The 22,145-nt window shown below is 33.9% G+C and overlaps 1 protein-coding gene and 1 pseudogene across 1 annotated transcript; one reads left to right on the forward strand and one right to left on the reverse strand.

The window, feature by feature from the left end:
- The first annotated feature begins 10,034 nt into the window (after nucleotides 1-10,034).
- LOC128160494 (uncharacterized) lies at nucleotides 10,035-11,925 on the forward strand (annotated as a pseudogene).
- Nucleotides 11,926-16,201: 4,276 nt separating this feature from the next.
- Nucleotides 16,202-18,588, reverse strand: LOC128160496 (uncharacterized). The gene is made up of 7 exons (XM_052823830.1): nucleotides 18,531-18,588; nucleotides 17,956-18,028; nucleotides 17,762-17,847; nucleotides 17,261-17,494; nucleotides 17,072-17,177; nucleotides 16,783-16,909; nucleotides 16,202-16,553 (listed from the first exon to the last, which is right to left on the reverse strand). The coding sequence occupies exons 1-7, from the start codon at nucleotides 18,553-18,555 to the stop codon at nucleotides 16,212-16,214; spliced, it is 993 nt and encodes a 330-aa protein (XP_052679790.1). The 5' UTR covers nucleotides 18,556-18,588; the 3' UTR covers nucleotides 16,202-16,211.
- Between the last annotated feature and the right edge of the window lie 3,557 nt (nucleotides 18,589-22,145).

Here is a 22,145-nt window from a genome sequence, read left to right on the forward strand (position 1 = left end):
TTTTATTGGAATCATTCTTAGTTACCTTAGCTGCATATATGTACCGCTCGGTCTGTATCACGGAAAAATTGACTACCATCCGAAATTTTTCATACAAGGTCTACAGACTTGCAGCTAACATTACCTTTAAAAATACATTTTAGAATTTGCCGCTGTTTATAAATTCATTAAAAAGACGCACAGAATCAAGTGGTAATTTGTCGTTTGATATGGGATTTATGACGTCTATTTATATTTATTTCATTATTTCAAGCTTGTGGGTGGAATGAAATCAGTTTCACATGTTATATGACATAAAGATGTCCTCTCCCCACTTTTTCTCGAAGCAACTATTTTATAAAATTTACATTAAAAAATTGAATTATCATGGAGTTGCCCCCCCCCCCCCCCCCATTTTGGTAGCATGTACAAAAAATGGTTTGAAAATCATGAAATTATGAGTGAGATTTGTTGGATGAGTTTGCCCCCCCCCCCCCCCACTTTCAAAAACGATGCTACGTGCTTGGAAATTACTCGTTTCTTTATTCCCCTCTTTAATAAACAAAACAAACTAACAAACATAACCGATCCAGATAAATATAATTACATGTATCAAAAATAAACTTAAAAAACAAACTACACATTCATCCTTCACCCACAATATTGCCTTTTCGATATTTGTCATCGTTGTAGACCCGTGTAACAATCTGTTAAATAGGTGCTTGCACGAAAAAGAACCCCTTGCTGATCTACATTTTCATTAACGCATACAAAGAAAAAATATATTTTGATTTATTTTTGAATTTCTTTTGATGTAAAAAAAAAGAGAAGAAATTGGTTCTTAGTCTCTCTTTATGCCTGTTTGTTAGCGGTTAATCCAAGTTCATTTTGAATATCCTTTTTTAATTTAAAAAATGCGATGTAAATTTTTTTCATGCAATATTTCGGATAAAGCAATGAAGAGTTGTTTCTTGAAATTTTATTAGACTATAAAATTGTAAAATGCTAACATTGAAAAGTGTGCCCGATTTCTTTCTTTTTTTAAGGTAAAACTTTATTGATTTAAAAAATGATTCTTTGAGACAAACAAATTGACATAATCAATAAGAGTTTGACAATCTCTAACTGCAGGTCTGTAGTTTTTAGTCAGAAAAAGAATCGGATGGACGACCTAGGACACAGATCGTCCATCCGAATTTCTTGAAAATTGCCATTATTTTCGTACGCGGACGCAATACTCACCGAGACTAAATGGTTCGTATCTTACGTTTTAAGTTTTAACTGCTTTGAAACGTAATATTGGTTTTCTGATAATTATGAACATGAATAATTAAATAAAAATGGTTAAAATTACAGTAAAATTACCGGCATCGGTCTTCTCCGTGCGCGGATCTAGAAGGGGAAGGGTTCAAGCCCCCCCCCCCCCCCCCCAGCGAAATTTCTTTTAATTACGTGTACATTATAAACTTACCAAATATGCCTCGGACATCCCTTGACAAACTCAAATAACCGTCTGACTTTTCAACCCCTACCCCGGAAAAATTTTCTGATCCGCGCATGTTCCCCCTCCTCGAAATACAAAATTATTCTTCAAAACCCCTTGTAAAATTTCCAGGATCTCCGCATATATACTAAAATATTCATTGGCGCTTGCGTTCGATAAAAATGCGTGTAAAACGTTTGCCAATGGTCTTTTTACCGTCGTACCGGTCATAACCACAGTCCCACTTTGTGAATAAAATGCTGCGAATCAAACTAAACACAACGTGTTAAGATTTGTATTTGCTTATAAACATGTAGTATCATCGTGCAAAATGCACTGTTTAATTATATTTTTTTTTTTACTTTACTTGTAAAATTCAACATCTGTTTCGTAATTTTATCTCACAGTTTATTTCTTACATAGTACTTTTTAATTTAGTGATTGACACTTTTCAGACTTTATATGTGATTTCAAAGAGACAGAGTGTCATGTCTCAATGACTATTAATCTCTTAAAACAACATTGTGCAATTATCAGATTTTCATTTCTTGGACATCAAAGACTCATTGAGTTTATTTAATTATTTTATATCTGCGAACCTTTCACTCAGCTTACTTATATCATTACCTGTCAATTTATACTCATTGTTAAGATTCTTATAAATAGTTATGTACAATTGTCAATGCGCAGTCTGGAATACGGCGGCCAGCCCCGGCCACGTCCGACTCTCCCAGAGTCTTGAGTCCGGAGGCCACTTCTGGCCATATCCGACTTGTTTGTAACATGTCTGTCTGTTAAATTGTTATAATGTTGCCATCGTTGAGTCTCGTCCAATAATGTGGAATCCTGCATCAATTGCCTGTTTATTACTCTGGAACTGTATACTGGTGGACCTACGGGAATACGGCAAACCTACCCTTCGTTTTAGCTTACGGCCCACAGCGCGCCCCAACCTTTTACCTTATACACTTTACACCAACATTCCATCACCCGGTTCGTACTGCACACGACCGATGCAGATCCAGACGAATTCTCTATCACCGTAAAATCTACGCGGTCACAGAAATATAATACTTTTGTTTCTCAGTGTTTACACATCTAATATTGTACTATGGTCAGCTATCAATTTTTGTAATACGTCACAAGTATGACGCAGCTACGACGGAAAACCTAATCGTTGCTTGCAACGAGCTCGTCTCTAGTTTCTTATATGTTATTCAAATAGTAGTCAACAAATATTTTACTTGTTCTATGGCTTCTTGAAAATAGCAATTTTTCCGTACGAGGCTGAAAATAGGATAAAGAAATACTCAACGAGGACCTTATCTATACTACTGAGAATAATCCTTGCTCTGTGTTCATTCTAATGATTATGAATATAATGTTTACACTAGTGTTTTGTTCATCTTGAAATATATTTTTTATCTATATGCAGCATTTAAAATAATTATCATATGGTCATGTCTGCTTTTGAAAATATATTCAGCTTTGTTATTTGCTATATACATATATATTTATCTTTAAGCTTGCATTAAACATGTGTAATATTAGGCATACAATCAAGTCGGCGGACATTATGGAATAATGTTCACAATGTTTTGCGTGGTCCTAATACGATTTCGTCAAAACTTCAAAGTGGCGGACACGATGTTACGACTTTTAAAAAATAACACCTTTTTTAATGGCGGACATAATGTTACGACTTACGATTGAAACATCCATTCGTGTTAGCGGATGTTATGCCATTTCATTTTTCAATTTTAGCTTGGTCATTATATAATCTGTTTAAAAATGTAAAGGCGGATATAATACTACAACTTTCATAAAATAGGTGAACATTTTTAAATGGCGAACATAATGCTACGACATGCATCACAGTCGGATATTTTGCCACAATGTTTAGCTTGGTCATAATCATTTATGATTTCTCCAAAAGTTAATGCAGCTTTACATTAAAAATAGGATAACACTTTTTAATGTCGGACATAACGACTTACGATTTAAACGTGCATTCATGTTAGCAGACGTTATACTACAGTTTATTAAGCATAAAACGATTTTTTCAGTTAAACGCGGAAAAAAAATATGTTAAGACTTTAAAAAAAAAATAAGGGAACATTTTTTTAAAGGCAGACATAATGTTGCGACACATGTCCTGTATGTAGACATTATGCCATAGTTTTTCACAAATTTTAGCATGGACATAATACGTTTTCTACAAAATTTAAGGCGGCGGACGTAAGGTAACGGTATTTTAAAAATAGTAGAACATTTTATAATGTCTGACTTAAGGTTAAGATCTACGATTTAAACATGCATTCCTGTTTGTGAACATTATGCCATGATTTTTTTTACAATTTTCGTGTGCGTAGAACGAACTATATAAAGCAGTGGACATAATGTTTCGACTTACGATTTGAACGTGCATTCCTATGTGCAGACCTTATGCAATATTTACATCTACCAAGTATTATTTCCTCTATTTCTTACGGAAACTTATTTTACATTCATAAACCTATAGAAACAGCCATACAGAAATTGACACGCCCTGTTTATCGATTGGTTGAAATCTACAGCGACCTAAGACGTAATAATCATGATGATGTCAGACTGAAAGACTCACAGGAGACGATTTGGCTGTTTCTTTTAGCTAACGTACTTATGTATATTAACAGTAATTTATTATTGAATTTTATTTACTTTTCATAATCAATTATTAATTAGTTAAAGGAAGATATTAATATAAACAATAAAATGCTTCTTTTGATGAATCCTGCGGGTTATGATGGAAGCGATCATTGCAGAAAAAATTACATAACGCGCTAACTCGGGGTATGCATTTTTTCTCCAATGTCGCTACCTTCATATCCCGAATGAATCATTATAGACAGCATTTATTGTTAAAATAAATTTCCGCGTCGGAGATGATACGATCTTTTTGAAATTCTGACGGACACAGGTTTCAACGTTTCGAGATTGTGTGTATATCTATATATATATTTTAGTACGATCAGTGTAAAATGCAAAAGAAAAATTGTATACATGTATATAATTCTCATTCTTAAAAAAGTTTCAGATCAATGAAGGCAGACATTATATTACACAATGTGATAGCAAATATTCTATTAAGAAATAAATCGGGAGAGTAGTGTGTTCAACAGTGGTGGCGGACATAAGACCATACATTTTCCAAAAAACAAAGCTGGCATTTTTAGCGACGTGCATGCATGAAATACAATCTGATTCAAATCAGATCCTCAATGCTCCCGTTTTAATGATGTGAGCGACACATCATTAAAACGGAAGCATCGAGGATCTGATTTTAGTCAGATTGGCATGAAATACAATTTCCCCGAAACTTTAAGGCGGCGGGCATATGGTAATGACTTTTGTGGGAATATACAAAAGTTTTGTAAAGGCAGACATAACGTGATGATTTTTTTTTTTAAAAAGTGGCGGACATTTCGTGATGGCGGACATAACGTGATGCTTTTTTTGAAAAAGTGGTGGGCATATTGTTTCGGCGAACATAACGTGACGGCGGACATATCGTGACTCAACAGGCATTGAATGTTAAATGAAGTCTCATAAACAAGGAATTGTAAACATTATAAAGTTGTAAGAATTTGAGTTTCATTGAGACTGTCGCAATAATTGTTAATTAAGTACTTGGTTATCCGGAGCATTTCCGTGATTACTAAGAACAATATTGAGTCATATCAACAAAAGCGAATACGATAAGTTAATCTTAAGATTAGAAAATATTTAGATTTCCTTTGACAGTTTTTTCTTCTGGAACTCGTTGCAAAAAACTTGTGAATAATAGAAAACGACTGAAAATTTAGGTTTATGATTAAAATTGCCTTAAAGATCATTGTGTGACATCTCCTAAAAGAATGTTTTCTTACAAACTTAGCTTTATATTAAAGTTTATTCCTGTAACTATCACTTACTTCTTATTTGCGTCTAACTACTTAGTCATTCTATCCTATAGCTTTTGGCGCAATTTGGAGACGTCCCCTTCACAATCATTTCCGATATAAAAAGTATTTTGTTTCAAATTTTGAATGATGTTTGTGTTATAAAACCTTTAAATTAATGAAATGTATTCATTCAAGATCCGTGTGTTCGTCTAACAATGAGATTCTAAAAAAAGAAAAAAAGAAGAAATGTATATGGAAAACACAAAATTGATAAAAGTCAAAACCCGATATCCTCTCAAATGTTTGCAAAAGCTAATGAATGAGGACATGTTGTCAAAGATAGGGACACAAGTTTAACTTATTTAAATGCTCATACTTAATATATTTTAAGAGGATTCAGATGATGTATCATATTTCGGATCATCGTAACCCTTGTTTTTCAGGGTAAGTTCTTAAAAAATCAATCTTACAAGACAACACTATAAAACCCCAAATGCCAAAGTGAACTGATGTTTATTCTAAAAAAGAAACAAAGACCCTCTACATTCAACATTGTTAAATTCTTTATTTTTTATCAATGTAGTATTGAAGATTAAAATAGTTCTTTTCATAAGTTAATAAAACCTTTCTTTTATGCTTAGATACTGTTGCGTAAAAATATGAATGATAAAATTAAACAAGAAGATATATATATATTGTATTTTATTTTGTACTCAAATTCTTTAACGGTAGTACCGGAAAACATATTATAGTTTTTAGGTTTTAAACAAAATAATTTTTAAGACACAAAAGATTTGAAAATTTTCACTTTTATTGTCTTCTATAAAATTCGAGTCCATTTTGTCTTACATGTTGTAAATATCGTGTAGACAATTTTAAGGAAAACAATTAGGCAAAGAGAGGTATGTTTTATTGAATAAAAATCTTTATTTTTAGATGCATGAAAAAGCAGGAAGGAGAAGATCGATCACGTGATGTATTTTCAAAAGTAGGTACAGTTCACAGAGGAAGTTATTATATATGTTGAGAATTATATAACAAGTTGCAGAAAATGCGCTAGGAAATGTGGAATTGTTATTTATAATTTTGGAGCAATAAATTCAGCCAAGATTCTTTGTAAACATTCTTGTTGTGCAAAAACTCTATTTAGAATGGTATGTTCTTTTTTTACAGGTAAGAGATTTGTTTAAAGCACATTATCAATTCATATGTTGATAACTACTTTAATGCAAAAAAAAAATCAAGCTTAAGTTTAACCTATTCATATTGAATGAGAAAATTGTTAGAAATCGCGGCAAACAATATTTAAAAAAAACCCAATTTATTCTCAGTAATTATTGAAAACTTTGTAATTTCGATGTGATCCCAAGCTTGATGGCTTGAATGTGTTTTTGTCTTGTAATATGATTTAAAAAAATGTCATTAGTATTTGTTTTGATCAAAACTTGTCTCCTTAACATTTAAGATATATTCTAATTTGTTGTTACTCTTTTTATTATCATACACTATTCATACGATAAGTTTCAAGGAAAAATAGCTTAAATTGCTTTAATTGCGTCTTACACATGGTAATGTTTCAGATAAAGACAATATTGGTCTCTTATGCTTCACAAACATTGTCATAGGAATCATTTCTGGAATTGGACTGATGTTTCTACGTAAATACAGACATAAAACGGACAAATATGAAAGGTTTGCGTAGAGTAAAGGCCAATAAAGTATATTAAAAAGAGTGTGTTCTTAAATAACACCTCTTAGTAAAAGACAATTTTAAATTCTAATTGATACATGTATATTGTTTCACTTACCTTTTTTGTATCAATTTTAATTTCCGCATATATTATTTCTTACTTAATATTTGTTTTAGTTTTAAAAATCTAATATTTAAGTTAAAATGAACGTGTAAATTTGGAATTTGTAAATCGTCTTAAAATTAGTAATAAAGTTTGAAGATGTGTGATTATATTAATATAATAATCCATATTATATATGTACTAGTATATCCAAACTGCCTATCCTATATAATGTAATTTATAAACTACAGTACCGATCAGACCGAACCTAACAAAAAGTAAACCCCAACTAAACCCTGGGTTTTCTTTCTGGGTTTACTCTGACTGGACACAGAGAGTAAACCCAGTTAGAAGTATACCCCTTTAAACAGACGCTAACTGTGTATTCGGAATATACAAGGGGCAGCAATTACATGCATTAGGATGGTAAGATAAAGGACAGGTCTGTTTCACACTTCAGTGAGTACTGTTGACCTCAAAAGCAATATCCAAGTAAACCCCGAGTGGACCCAAATTGTCAGAAAGTAAACCCAGAGTAAACCCAAATAGTAAACCCGGGGTTTAGTTGGGGTTAACTCTGGTGTTAGGTTGCGTCTGACCGGTACTGTATCTTTTCTTTTTACCTTCTTAATCACATATTATTATATTAGTAAAAGACCATTTATAAATTCCTGTAATGTATTTTTATCTTACAATTTTTTGTCGATTTTACAAAGAGACGTTTACAAGTTTTCAATTATTTTACAATTCAATATAACAAAACACTGTTGATATATAGCGAAATGATTTAATCATTATGATTCTCTTTATATCTCAGAACCAACTTAACTATCTATGATTTATGAAAGAAAAATCAAACAATCACGACGTTAAAGCTAAGACTGTTGAAAAGTCAAACATTATTAGAATTCAACGTATTTTATGTAATCATATGTTGCTTGGTATAATAAAACGTTTATTGCATTAATGTTCTGGAAATATGAAGATGTATTCACCAGAAAAAACATTTTTTTGGGGCGAAGCCCTCGGGAAATATGATTTTTCTTGAGGAAATAAATCTTCATACATGTATTTCCCTCACCATCATGCAATAAATGTATATTGTAAATTTTATTCTTAAACAGAGAATAAATGAAACAGGGTATATATATACTAGTAGCAAAGCATGGCATATTGAGGTTGATAAATCGTGCAATGATAGTAAAACGTTGCAAGATTACATGAGACACGTTGAGCAACAGTCTCACGGTCGCAAAACAGACGCAAAAACGCCAGCGATTTATCCTACGATCTTTATAAATCGTGTAACACTCTAACGAGTACACACAACCTTGTAAAATGTTCGTGCGTTGCACTGCGATAATTTGGATCGCGTTTGGTCGCGTCTGAATATTGTGCATGTCCACTTTTCAGAGGAGACCTGATGCGACCAGTATTATGTATGCAACAAATGCGAGTGTTCGTGCAACGTAAGCGAGGGCTCGTGCAATGTATGCGCGAGCTCGAGCGAAGCTCAAACATTTCGATCGCAAAGTGGTGTAAAGTGGTCGTGCGCCAATTGTGAAAGGGGCTTAAAGCGTCATAAAAAGTGGTGGAAAAGTGTAAAGATGTGTGATTACATCAAATTTATCCATATAATGAATGTAAAATATGTATGTATCTAATTGCTTTTTGATATTGTCCTAAAAAATGCACCTCTTCAATAATGAAATTTCTTTTATTAAAAAAACTGTTATACATGTATCTGTTAGTGTGCAGAGATCTACGACAATAAATAGTGAATATGCAGAATTCTACCCCGAAAACAGAATACAACGGAATCATCATTCACGATCAACAAGATTAGTAGAAAGAAATCGCCAGGTTCAACCTTGTATTATAAAAAAAATATGAACAAAACTGTAACATATAAGACTTTTAGTGTACTTTTGTTAATTTTATATATTTAAAGGGATTTGGACACGATTTGAGCTCGAAATTATAAATTTTATTTTTATATTTTTAATGTTTAGAATGGTTAATATGGGTATTTTTTTATTTTTTTTTAAAATTTGAAAGTCAGATATTGAGATAAAAGCATGATACAAAGTTTGGAATTCTTTGGTTTTGTAAACAAAGCTCAAGCTTTGTATTGTTTACAGATGTGTTTTATTGGTATAAGTTTCAATCAAATGTTGCTTTCTTCTATTGATAATATCTTTAAAGAACACATTGAGCAAGTTTGCCTTGTTTCTTACAAGTATTTTGTCGAAGAAATGGTAATTTGATTTGAAAAAATAAATGATGGAAAAAATAAAATGGTTTAATTTGTTGGGTTTTTTTTTCAGATTGAAATAGTGCCTATTTGTTACTTTTTCCTGCTGTATCTTTTTTTTTGGGGGGGGGGGGGGGTGAATCCCTGCAGACCCCTCTTTTAAATTCTACATACGAGCGGTGTACGCTTGTCAGCGTGTAATCTCCATTTTCTTTGTCCACTTGCTGCTCTTAAAATTGACCCCCCCCCCCCCCCGAGAACGCGTATGTGTTATTGAATTGATAAGAAAATAATAGTATGTAATTTTTATTAAACAGGTAAGCAGGATATTCCATGAAGTTTTCTTCCGCCTATCTGAAAGTTAAAAAAAGAAAGAAATTTGTAAGCGTTGTTTTGACATATCTTTATTGTATTCTTTTAATAGAAAGTTTAATGTGTTAGATAAACAAGAGTACGCAAAATGAAATATTGTACTTAAAAAAAATTAATTAGTCTCTCATGAAACATATGATAATCATTTAGGTTTTTATATCAGCAACGAATAAATTAAAACAACGGAATTCATAACAAAGCCTACAAGAGATACAACAATCTATAGGACCTATAAATAGTGTTTATGTTTTTCCGGAATTTTTCCGGTTGAATATACTCGCTTTAAAATTAGGCCTCTTTTTGCATCATTTCTGGATTCTTCTTGAAACTGGTAAGACATGTTTTAATTCTCTGTAATAAAGTATACTCTTTAGATTAATTTAATCGTTCAAATACTTTTATCAATTTTATTAAGTCGAGAAAAGGCATAGATGCCACCGATTTCCGCTCGATGGCCACTGAGGTCCTTTGATTGTATGGATTTAGATGCAACAATCTCTCGTGTGCAATCTTCAATGGCGCACATTATTTTAGCTTGATCTTAAATTTACTGCTTTTTTCGGCTTAGCTACCAATATACCAATAGAATTTTATGAAATTGATTAACATTAATTTATTTACAAATTAATTAGGTAACAATTTTCGCGTTTGTTTTAAAATACCACGAGATCAACGGGGTCAATGCCAAGGCCGAAGAGACAACTTAAACGGGCGGTTGCCCTTGATACTCAAGACCCAGGACAAGCACGCAGGCCAGGCCGGCGCAGGGCTCAACGCCAACAGACCAACAATAACGAACAAGATGTCCAGGCTCAACTGGCACCCCCTCAGCCCCAGGCAGTCCAACTACTCCAGGCAGCCCCACAGCATCCGGCGGCACTGTTACAACAGGCAGCCCCACCACAGCAAGCCCAGGATCAGGCGGGTAATGTGATTTTTAATCCCTCTGTAGCAACATTACAACAAAACACCACTCTAATGCCTGGCCTCATTTCGCCTGTCAATTCTAGTCTCACATCTACATGCACAGATACAGGGATAACTTTCATTATCACCTCAACCCATCAGCCTACTCCTGAACCAATCAACTCTATTACAGTTCCCATTGGGTATCATGTAAACCAACCAATTAAGCAAAAAATCATCACGGGCGAATTTGTCAGTCTGGGAACATTATTGGTAAGGGACCCCACTAATGCCCATGCAACATCTACTCTCACAATTGATGCGCAGGGTAACATCATATCACAACCAAAACCCACAACCAGAATAACATCTATCGAAAAATGGACAGATGCATTTCTCATTTATTTTAGCATTTACACTGCAGTGCACCCACTTAGATCGCAACAGCTTATTAAATATATGCATGACGTTCGCTTAGGGGCACAAAATTCTAATGGGTGGGTTCGTACGATGAACAATTTAGGCTAAGGATTGCACACAACCCGTCACAGAACTGGGGAATCATAGATAATGAGCTTTGGTTATTATACATGACTGCCAATTCAAATAAATCTTATAGTACCCAACACCTCAAGTGCTTCGATTACAATCTCAAAGCAAACTGTTACAAACCCCATTGTCCGTACATACACCGTTGCCTTAAATGCAATGGCACCCATCCATCTATGTTGTGCAACAGTGCTAACCCACCCCCGAGTCATGCAAATAACTCCTTTCGGGCATCCACTCCAGTCCGCAACAACTCTTATGCCACATTCAGGTATCAGACACCAGCACACCAAACACGCATCAACCAACATTGGGCGGGAAACCCTCGTCAACCCCAGAGACATTTGGGTCCTAGGGTATTCTCCCATAATCATTAGCGCAATTAGCAATTATTTGAGTCAATACCCAGATAGGGTCTCGGCAAGGTATTTAGAGGATGGTCTAAAACATGGCTTTAAATTGCAATACTCTGGACTACGCATTTCAGTTTTCTCAAAAAACTTGAGTTCAGCTTCCGACAGTGAGGAGGTTCTCTTGGAAAAAATATATAGTGAAGTTACGGCAGGTCGAATGTCTGGCCCATACTTACTCCCACCCATGCCTAATTTACACGTATCTCACATAGGTGTTGTACCCAAAGCTGACGGAGGATGGCGTATGATAACACACTTATGCTACCCACCCTCTTTCAGTATTAATGAACACATATACCCACAGTTCACTACAGTTACCTATACATCATTTGACACAGTGGTCCAAACCATAAGCACACTAGGTCCTATGGCTCTATTAGCTAAGGTGGACATTAAAAATGCTTTTTCTCTTCTGCCAATTTACCCAGGGGACTTTGAACTTCTAGGAATTTACATTAATGGGGCTTATTACATCGACAAATGCCTCCCCTTTGGGTGTTCAATATCATGCAAAATATTTGAAACTTTTTCCACTTTCTTAGAATGGGCTGTCAAATTTAAAACACAACTCGATACAGTTCACCATTATTTTTATTGGCAAGTCCAATTCAGATAATTGTTCAGCTCTCATGCACACTTTTCAGGACATTTGTTCAGAAATAGGGGTCCCCCTGAACCCTGAAGACAAAACTATTGAGCCAACCACTAAGCTTACATTTCTTGGTTTAGAAATCGACACTGTGAATATGCTGGTCCAAATTCCTGTTAGTAAGGTTCAAGAACTCAAACTTTTGTTGCAGCATTGGGTCACACAGAAAAAAATTCTTCTTTCCCAGTTAGAATCATTAGTGGGCAAGCTCAATTTCGTTAGTAAAGCCATCCCAGGTAGCCGTGCATTTAATAGGAGATGTTACAATGTTATGCCCGGGGTGCCCTCTCTCTATCATCACATCAGAATTACGAACCCTATCCGAATTTTTAGACAACTTTAACGGCATTGTATACTTCCCAGAGACTGAATGGGTTACACTAGATACTTTGCAACTTTACACGGATAGTGCAGGTTCTGGCCATCTTGGTTGCGGCAGTTTCTTTCAGGGTCAGTGGGTTCATTTTACCTGGCCATCTTCATGGTTAAACAAGCCAATTTTGCGGGACATAACTTTTCTCGAATTAGTACCTATTGTATTAGCCTTCATGATATGGGGATTGCGTTTGCAAAACAAAAAAGTCATCCTCCATGTAGATAATATTTCCCTTGTACATATTCTCAACAAACAGTCAGCCAAGTCTCAAGAGTAATGGTACTTGTCAGATCGTTAGTCTTAATGGCTTTAAAACACAACATTCAATTTAAAGCACAACATATTCCGGGAAAATCAAACATTATTGCTGATTCTATATCTCGCAAACAGTGGGAAGTCTTTCGAGCAGCAGCACCTTATGCAGACCTTCATCCGCAGGCCATTCCAGCCCTATTTCAGACATTACTCTCACAAGTCACATCAAATCATTGTTCAACGCTTCAGTTGCTGTAAACACTAGGCAAACACACACAGCAGGCATCAATTCATTTGAAACATTTCGCCGGTCTCATAACCTACCCAGTCTGTGGTCACCTCTCGACACTCACATTACCAGGTTTATCGCTTACCTGTCACTTTCAGGTTACAAATACTCCACAGCTCAGTCATACATTGCAGCCATCAGTTTTTACAGCAAAGCAATTTTAAAATGTAGATCTTACTAATCATTTTATTATAAGAAAGCTACTTCAGGGCATGCAAAGAACAACACAACACAAGGACACTCGTTTGCCTATTACATTACAGCTCTTAAACAAAATTATACCAACATTGCAAACTGTATGCAACACCATATACGAAACCAAACTATTCACTGCAGCTTTCACTTTAGCATTTCACGCCCTCTTGCGCATAGGGGAATTCACAGTGTCTAAAGGCAACACACCAGCAACTATCATCCAATTTCATGACATAACAATGCAGCAGACCAACATTTAATTGACAATTTCTCATTCAAAAACAGACCAATTAGGTGTGGGGGCAAACTTGCAGATTCCTGCCTTAAATGGTGTTGCTTGTCCTTTTGCCGCCATGCATGCCTACTTACACATGCGCACATCTCAAACTGGCCCATTGTTTATTCGTTTTGAAGGTCAACCATTGACCCGTTATCAATTTATCACCAAACACACACAGCAGGCATCAATTCATTTGAAACAGTTTGCCGGTCTCATAACCTACCCAGTCTGTGGCCACCTCTCGACACTCACATTACAAGGTTTATCGCTTACCTGTCACTTTCAGGTTACAAATACTCCACAGCTCAGTCATACATTGCAGCCATCAGTTTTTACAGCAAAGCAATTTTAAAATGTAGATCCTACTAATCATTTTATTATAAGAAAGCTACTTCAGGGCATGCAAAGAACAACACTACACAATTACATTACAGCTCTTAAACAAAATTATACCAACATTGCAAACTGTATGCAACACCATATACGAAACCAAACTATTCACTGCAGCTTTCACTTTAGCATTTCACGCCCTCTTGCGCATAGGGGAATTCACAGTGTCTAAAGGCAACACACCAGCAACTATCATCCAATTTCATGACATAACAATGCAGCAGACCAACATTCAATTGACAATTTCTCATTCAAAAACAGACCAATTAGGTGTGGGGGCAAACTTGCAGATTCCTGCTTCAAATGGTGTTGCTTGTCCTTTTGCCGCCATGCATGCTTACTTACACATGTGCACATCTCAAACTGGCCCATTGTTTATTCATTTTGAAGGTCAACCATTGACCCGTTATCAATTTATCACCATATTGAAGCGTTGTCTTAATGCAATAGGGGTTGATAGCTCCAATTATAATTCCCACTCATTTAGAATAGGTGCAGCTACAACCCTTGCTATTCAAGGCGTTCACAGTGACGTCATCCAAGGGTCAGGACGATGGCGCTCTAATGCATTTCGTACATACATTCGGTAACCTTATCATTCCAACAGTATCTATCTTACTAACCATAAACAAGATAATTCTAGGTCCTGTTAGAGTTTGGATTATCGGATCTTCTATCATCAAACGAGCAGCTATGAGTGCAGTATCAAGACGGGGGGGGGGGGGGGGGGGGGGGGGGGGGCTTATTCTTAATCTCGAGAATACTTCAGTCTTATGGCAGGGATATAGTAGCATGAAGCTACAAGACCTTAATGCTAGGCTATCAACGTTGCTAACGTAAGATGATCGTCCTGAGTTTCTCATCATTCATTGCGGAGCAAACAATGTTGGCCAGAAAACCACTGAAGAGCTGCTGGAGCTCCTTTCACAACCTTTTCCCGAATTTGTGACATGTTCCCTACCACAACGATAGTTTGGTCCTCTGCCCTGCCTAGATTAGCTTTGCGCTTTTCAGAGAATGTTAAAGCAATGAATGAAATAAGGGGTCGAATGAATAGAGAAGCGATAAAATTTGTAACATCCAGGGGCGGTCATTACATCAAATACCCTCAGTTTTCCCCAAAACCACCTACGTTGTTTGACCCTGATGGAGTTCACCTGTCCCAGCTGGGTAATGATATCCTTTTAAATACCATTAAAGGTGCGTTGCAAAATTTATTAAATTGTGGCGGTGTTGGCCTTCCGGACTAACCACATCACAATTAACTACTACTGGCTCGTGGTGACCATTGGAGTTGCGGTCCTGCCGCCGTCACCAATGTTACTTTTGGAAAGTGGCGCACTCCATTGGTGGCGGTTGCAGTGTCATAAACAAACGTTCATGACCCTTGCTTGTGGCGCTATCGTCGCACCCCAACTCCAATGGAAGAGTGCAATCATTCAAATTATCATAGGAAACAGTTTTTTACTGTCAATATAATGTGTTTATAATGCTGTTAATGTGTTAATGTGTTTAAAATGATGTGTATTCATGCTTGTGCATTCGCGCACATACTTGCTGCACAAGAACTTTGACAATTTTAATGTGTTTTGAACTTTGAAACTTGTGCATTTGCGTTTACCCATTCGCACAAACCTTGTGTATAACTTTGTCATTTGTATGTCTGTGCATTTGCACTTACCCACTGTACAGAATATTATATTTTGTGACGTTTGTGCATTTGCGCTCACCCACTGCGCAATGAGCCTATTGATGGGCCGTCACGTATTGTTGTATTGTTTGAATTATTGTGAGGCAGCCCATTGGTAGCCTAAAGTCACTGCGGCCAGTAACGCCAAACCATAATAAAGTAATTAGTCCTAATCAATCTCTCTTAGTTTATTCATCAGGTATCTTGGATAACTGAATTTATAATAGTTTTATCATCTTTAATAAATTGCTATATTTTTTTATTGATTGTTTAGCGAAAAAAAAACTATGCATAATAAATGCCCTGCATAATTTATTATTATAATTGTTCAAAAGCCATAATTTTGTAATAAAGTTCCTTTTGTACAAGCGATTTCATTGAACCTCTAAAACCCAGTTACGATTATATAAAACTTTTAAGTGTTGCTGTTTTTAGAATTAGCTTTAAGATATTCATTTTCCAGCGCATAGTATTTGTCACTTCCCGCACTTCCTGTTGGTGACGCTTTTGAACTGCCACTAGACTTCGAAGACAAACTCTCTGTACACTTCACATAGGATTTCAAGGACGGACTGCCTTTATTACTTAGTATCATATCGTCTGCAAAGATATCTGGAACAGAATCGCTAAAGGCACTGTTTTGCTTTTCTGTTGAATCTTCAATTAAACTTAAATGATGGTATATATTTTCCCTAGATCTTGTCTCCGATGAGCTATCTTCTTTGTAGGAGGGAACTTGTATGGCCTTGGCTACCATCTAATATAAAAAATAATTCGTTTAGACAATCTTTTGTTTGGTTTACAACTGATTCATTTTCTTATTAGCAATACAAAAAATTTGTGTTTGAAAAAAAATTAAGCACAAAAGAGAAATTGTTTTATTCTTGTTTAAAGAATTCAAGCTAATAAATTCATATTATCCTGAAACGGTATTTTGCATCAGTATCATGAGACGAAATGTATTTTACTATGAGAATTCTCCATACTCTGATAGTTTCCTCAATGTCCGTATACTCTGTCTCCATAGGATTTGCAATGTTAAAAGCTCTATCTTCTAAACATTCACCCCCATCTCCATAATTTGGCTGGTAAAACACTGGGGGAAGTTGCAATCTACGCATTAGATGAATAGAGATAAAAGTATGTTTCTTAATTTTACAAATCTTTTTGATTGTTTTTTTTTATTTTCATTATGTTTTAAAAGATAACGCTTGTATTAAATGTTTTGTCAAATTATTGCATGAACATGTCTATTGAGAGACAAAATACACTCACTTTCTTTTAGTTGTTCTCAATCGCTTAACGAGTACAAAACAGCTGATTCCAAGTAAACTTCCAGCAACTAAACAACTCAAACTAATACCAACGCTAGTGACAGCCTCTGCAAATGTAATACAATGTGGTCACTAACAACAAATAGTAGTAAGTTATTTTGTTTAAAACAGTATAAACGTTAAACGTTACCAATGCACGATCCATCTTTTGCAGTTTGTTGAGATGTATTTTCTTCATCCGCCGTGAACACGCAATCAAAGTCTATTACTTTTACTATACAACTTTTAATAGAACACGCAACGTCCTTTAACTTTGTTGTCAATGTTTTGTTGATGTGAAAACTTATATTATAATTAACACATGCAACGTATTCGGGATTGGTGGTATATTTTCCTTTGCACCAAACTGAACAGTCTATCGTTCCTTAAAAAAAAGGAAATTCAGAAAGCTTCATGATAAGAAGTAACAAGAAAAATAAATCACATTTGCTCCATCGAGCAATTTCAAACGCGTAACTTAAAACTTATTGACGATAAAAAAAAACCATACGTTTTCCTTTTTTTTTTTTTATAAAAGTGTTTGAGATAAAAAGAATACTCAGTAAAGTCTCGTCCGAACCAACACTATTTCGTTAATTAAGAAAGATTTTAATCAGAAGTAAAATTACTAAGAATTTTTAAGAAAATGTACCTTTCTTAGCTTCCAATAGTTCATAAGGACAAATGTTCTCCTTTAGATGTGCATGAATTGTAAGAGCTTGTTCCAAACATATTTCACTGAAAATGTAAGTAAAGTTAAATATTGTTCATATTTTTTGTTTTCATTTAAAAAAATGATATTGATTGCAATATGTAAAGCTATGTTTGAAATAAATTAGAACTTACCTCTCAAAACTGTGCTCACAGTCTGCATAACGGACGAGAACCAACAAAAAATACGTAAAGTAGATGTTGGGGACTATAACAAAATTAGAAAATATATATCCTCTAAACAAACACAATCAATCGAGTATAAAATGCAGAAACATAAAACATAATCAATATAAACTTTTTATTGCTATCATTGCTACTATATATGCATTTGTTGCATCATTACTAAAATAAAATAACACCGAAACACTTATTATAAATCAAGGAACAACTATTCATCATGAATAACAATAAAAGGAAATTAAATTACTTCTTATTGCATTTCTTTTACCACAAACACAAAAAATTGTCAAAATAATTTAAAAAAAACAAATGTTTGTTAAATATTGAGTACTTTATTCCAATGATTTAAAATATAAATTTAATCAGTATCAAGATATGGCGGGTTAATTTTTTTCACTATATTTGCTAAAGACTATTCATTTAAAATGAATAAAAAAAGCCTTTATTTTAAAAAACTGGAAATCATTTAATGTAAATAAACATATTTTAAATATACAGGCAAATCATAGTAAATACTAAAATCATACCTGAATATATCATATAAAGTAGCATAGTGAGGAATAAAGCCTTTGTTTTCAATTTACATGTAAATTACTTTCTGTTTCCAAATACTCGAATTCTATTCATAAGTTACGTGTGTGTCGACATGTTTTTATACACAATACCACTTCCTGTTTTTGAAGTGTTATAAAGTTTGTCAATTGGCAAAATTTTTCAAAACAAAGTTGGTTCCGTGAATTAAGTTAAAACGATCAATGGAGATAAAGATTCATCTCCGGAAAATTCAAGAGAATACCATATATTTTAATGTGCAATTTTACTTTAGAATTAATGACTTATACATGTTTAAAGAATGTCTAAACACATAATTAGATAATGCTCAGAATAAATGTTGTAGTCTTTCAGAGAGTTTGATGGTGGAGACGATTTTTAGATTGTATTGATCTCCGTTATAAGAAAAGTTCTTTATCAGTAATTAGAGAAATACTTAACTTTAAAAGATAAACTGTATGGATTTTTTTTATCAAATATTATTAAATAGCTACACACATCATATATAAAAAAGTTAGATTTAATAACTGTTTTGTAGAACACCAGGTCTCCTTAATTTTTATCAAAATCATGACGCAGTTTTAAGAATTGATTAAACTATAAATTTATCAGTGACATTTAAGGTTTGTAAAAGCGATTCAACTTTAAATGACCTTTAGTTATAATTCCTAATAAGTAATTATGTTTCTCTTACTTTCTTCTGTGTGCCTTTGTCCATCTGAGAATAGAATAGAATGTGCTACAACACAGTAGTACATTTGATTAATACAGTCAAACTTTGTTACCTCAAACCAGATGGGACTATTTGAAAACTTAGAGATATCGGGTATTCGAGATATCGAGGTTAAAACACTTTTTGAAAAAGTGGTTGGGACTTACAAATCTATTCGACATCTCAATTGTATTCGAAATATCGAGATATCGAAGTTCAACTGTATTCTCCTGCTTTGAATTTGTATTTTGTTTTATGGATTTTTGAGATGGTTGACAGTTTGTTATTGTCATTTTTTCATTTAAACATTTATTTTCATCAAAATACGCACAGCTTAGAAATACTTTGTGTGACAACGGAAAGTAAACCCTAAAACCTGCTATTATCTCGTTTTTAGCATAAAACAGCTTATTTTTAAACGACTTTTATCACTGAAATGTATTCATTTAAGACTGAAAAACAACAAAATGTTCTCCCTCAAAGTGTCATAAACTGCAAGTGAGTGCAAATAATTAAAAAAAGTAGATGGAATATATATCTTATATCAAATCTTTGCAACCCCCTCCCCCCTTGTGATGTGTACACACAATGTGCTCTGGAATTCTGGAATATTCTCTTGCATCGGTTAATCTTTTTTAATGAAAAATGTTGATATTGCTTGCTTCTGTTGTCTGCACTGTATCGGAGAAGGTAACTTTCAAACCTTAGATATGCCTGAAGTCATGACGTCATGACGTCAGGCAATAACATACGAATCTGATGCACTTAAAAGTCGTTGAACAAGAGAAAAGCTTTCAATGTTACAGTTTTCTTTTGTGCCCAATAGCTAGTATTTTTTTTTATAAGTTATCAAAATCAAAATTCGAGCAATGTGCTCCTCTCTAACAACGGGGCTGTCCTTTTGGCAGCCGTCCGCCCGCCCGACCGCCATTTTAACCATTTCAATAATCGAATTTTTCCTTTCGAAAACCCGGTTAAAAAGGCAATTGGGGCCAAATTTGACCTATGTCATATATAGTTTTAAAGTAAAAACAAATATATTACTTCTTTTTGTAAATTTTAATAACAAAGTAAGTATATATTTAGATACATGAATTCTTTAAAATTTGGAAGTAAACTATTTATGAATGTTATGAACGTTATAGCATAAAGTTAAAGTATTTAATACTCTAGAGCAAAGAATGTAGGTTATCAAATACATTAACATTGTTTTATAAATACACAATTTTAACGTTGTAACTTAGAAGAACTGTTATTGAATAACACTAAAACTTTTGTATTTCTTAAAATTGCATGTTGTTTTGTACGATTACAACCACTTAAAACAAAGTGGATTTCAATTTTTTCATTGAAAAATACGTATGCTACTTTTTCACATAACACTTCTTTATAACCTATAAAATACCAAAAATAAATGTCTAATTTTAAAGGCATTAAGACGTGATTTTAGTTTAAAATTTTAATCGTATTTTTTTCATAGAAATAATTTTAATATCATAAACCAATTTACATGCCAAATACAGAACCTAGAATTCTTTGTTATATTAACAAAACTCGACTAATCTTTTCATTTACACCCACTGTAAAGAAATTAATATTTTGTCGACTAAATAACTCGTGACAAACAAAATAAACTGTCATATCGTGATCATTAATAACTCTATTAACAGATAAATTAAGATGTAACTTTTACCAATATAATACCATTATACACAAAAATAAGACTCGGTCTTAGTTGACATAACAAAGACGTTTGATCTCTGTATCACACTTAAGGAGACCGACTTTAGTTTGCATTGCGCATGTTTTTGCGCATTCTAATATAATACAGTTTATTTATACTTCTTCTGAATTTTTTTCGATATCATTTATAAAATTGAACACAATAAACAAAATACAGATACAAATATTTAGATTTTTAAAGGAAATTTTTATTTTTTTAACACGATTTTTACGTTGTGCGGTAGGTGAGCATTGCCATTGCGCTTTTAAGACGTTATGATAAAATGAAGCTTTGTAGGAGTACGTTATAAGAAATAACATAAAAGAAAAAGTAAAAATTGTACGCTGTTGAAATTTTATATACAGAATGATGCTATCTTCGAGGACATTTTCCTTATTTTTGGAATGAATCCATTATACCAATCATCATTCGTGATGATCCAAATATATAGCAAAATTTGGTGCATTTTAATATTTTGAGATGGCCCCCACTAAAAACCAGACGGTAGAATTTTGTGTTGTTTACATATAAGGTAGGAAATGATATTACTAATCATATATAACAGTTTGAGAAAAAAAAGCTAATGTAGTATTTTTTTTAAAAACTGCTTTGATGTGTGGAAAATGACAGTTTCCTATATATTCTAATAGTAAATGTACCTCTATTTTGAGATGGTCCCTAAAAAGAAACAGACGGTCGATTTTCACGAACCTTCGCAAATAAACTAGAGTTGGTTTAAATTACGTATGGTTAAAAAATAAAGAGCTACACTATTGTAGTTTTTCCGCAAAAAAACCAAAATCGGCCTCCTTAAAAAATGTTCACGTTAGTCATAAAAAATGAAACATTAAATCTGGAAATTAATAGTTTTAAATCATGTCTAAGTCCCTTTATGAGCGTGTCATAAACAAGGAAATAAAGACATCTCAGCATGTTACGTCGATCTATTGGAGACTGTTACATTGATTGTCATAAGAGTTGTTTTTTGTGGGGGTTTTTGTTGTTTTTTTTTAAGGGGGGGGGGGGCATATCCTCTTCATTTCCACAAACAAAAAAGATTCTATCAAAGCACTGAGTAATATTGAAGGCGATAAGTGATTTTGTTGTTGTTGAGATTTTAGAATTCTTTAGACATAATTTTTAGGAACTCTTAAT

This window comes from Crassostrea angulata, chromosome 8 (genome assembly GCF_025612915.1).
Source record: "Crassostrea angulata isolate pt1a10 chromosome 8, ASM2561291v2, whole genome shotgun sequence".
NCBI lineage: Eukaryota > Metazoa > Mollusca > Bivalvia > Ostreida > Ostreidae > Magallana > Magallana angulata.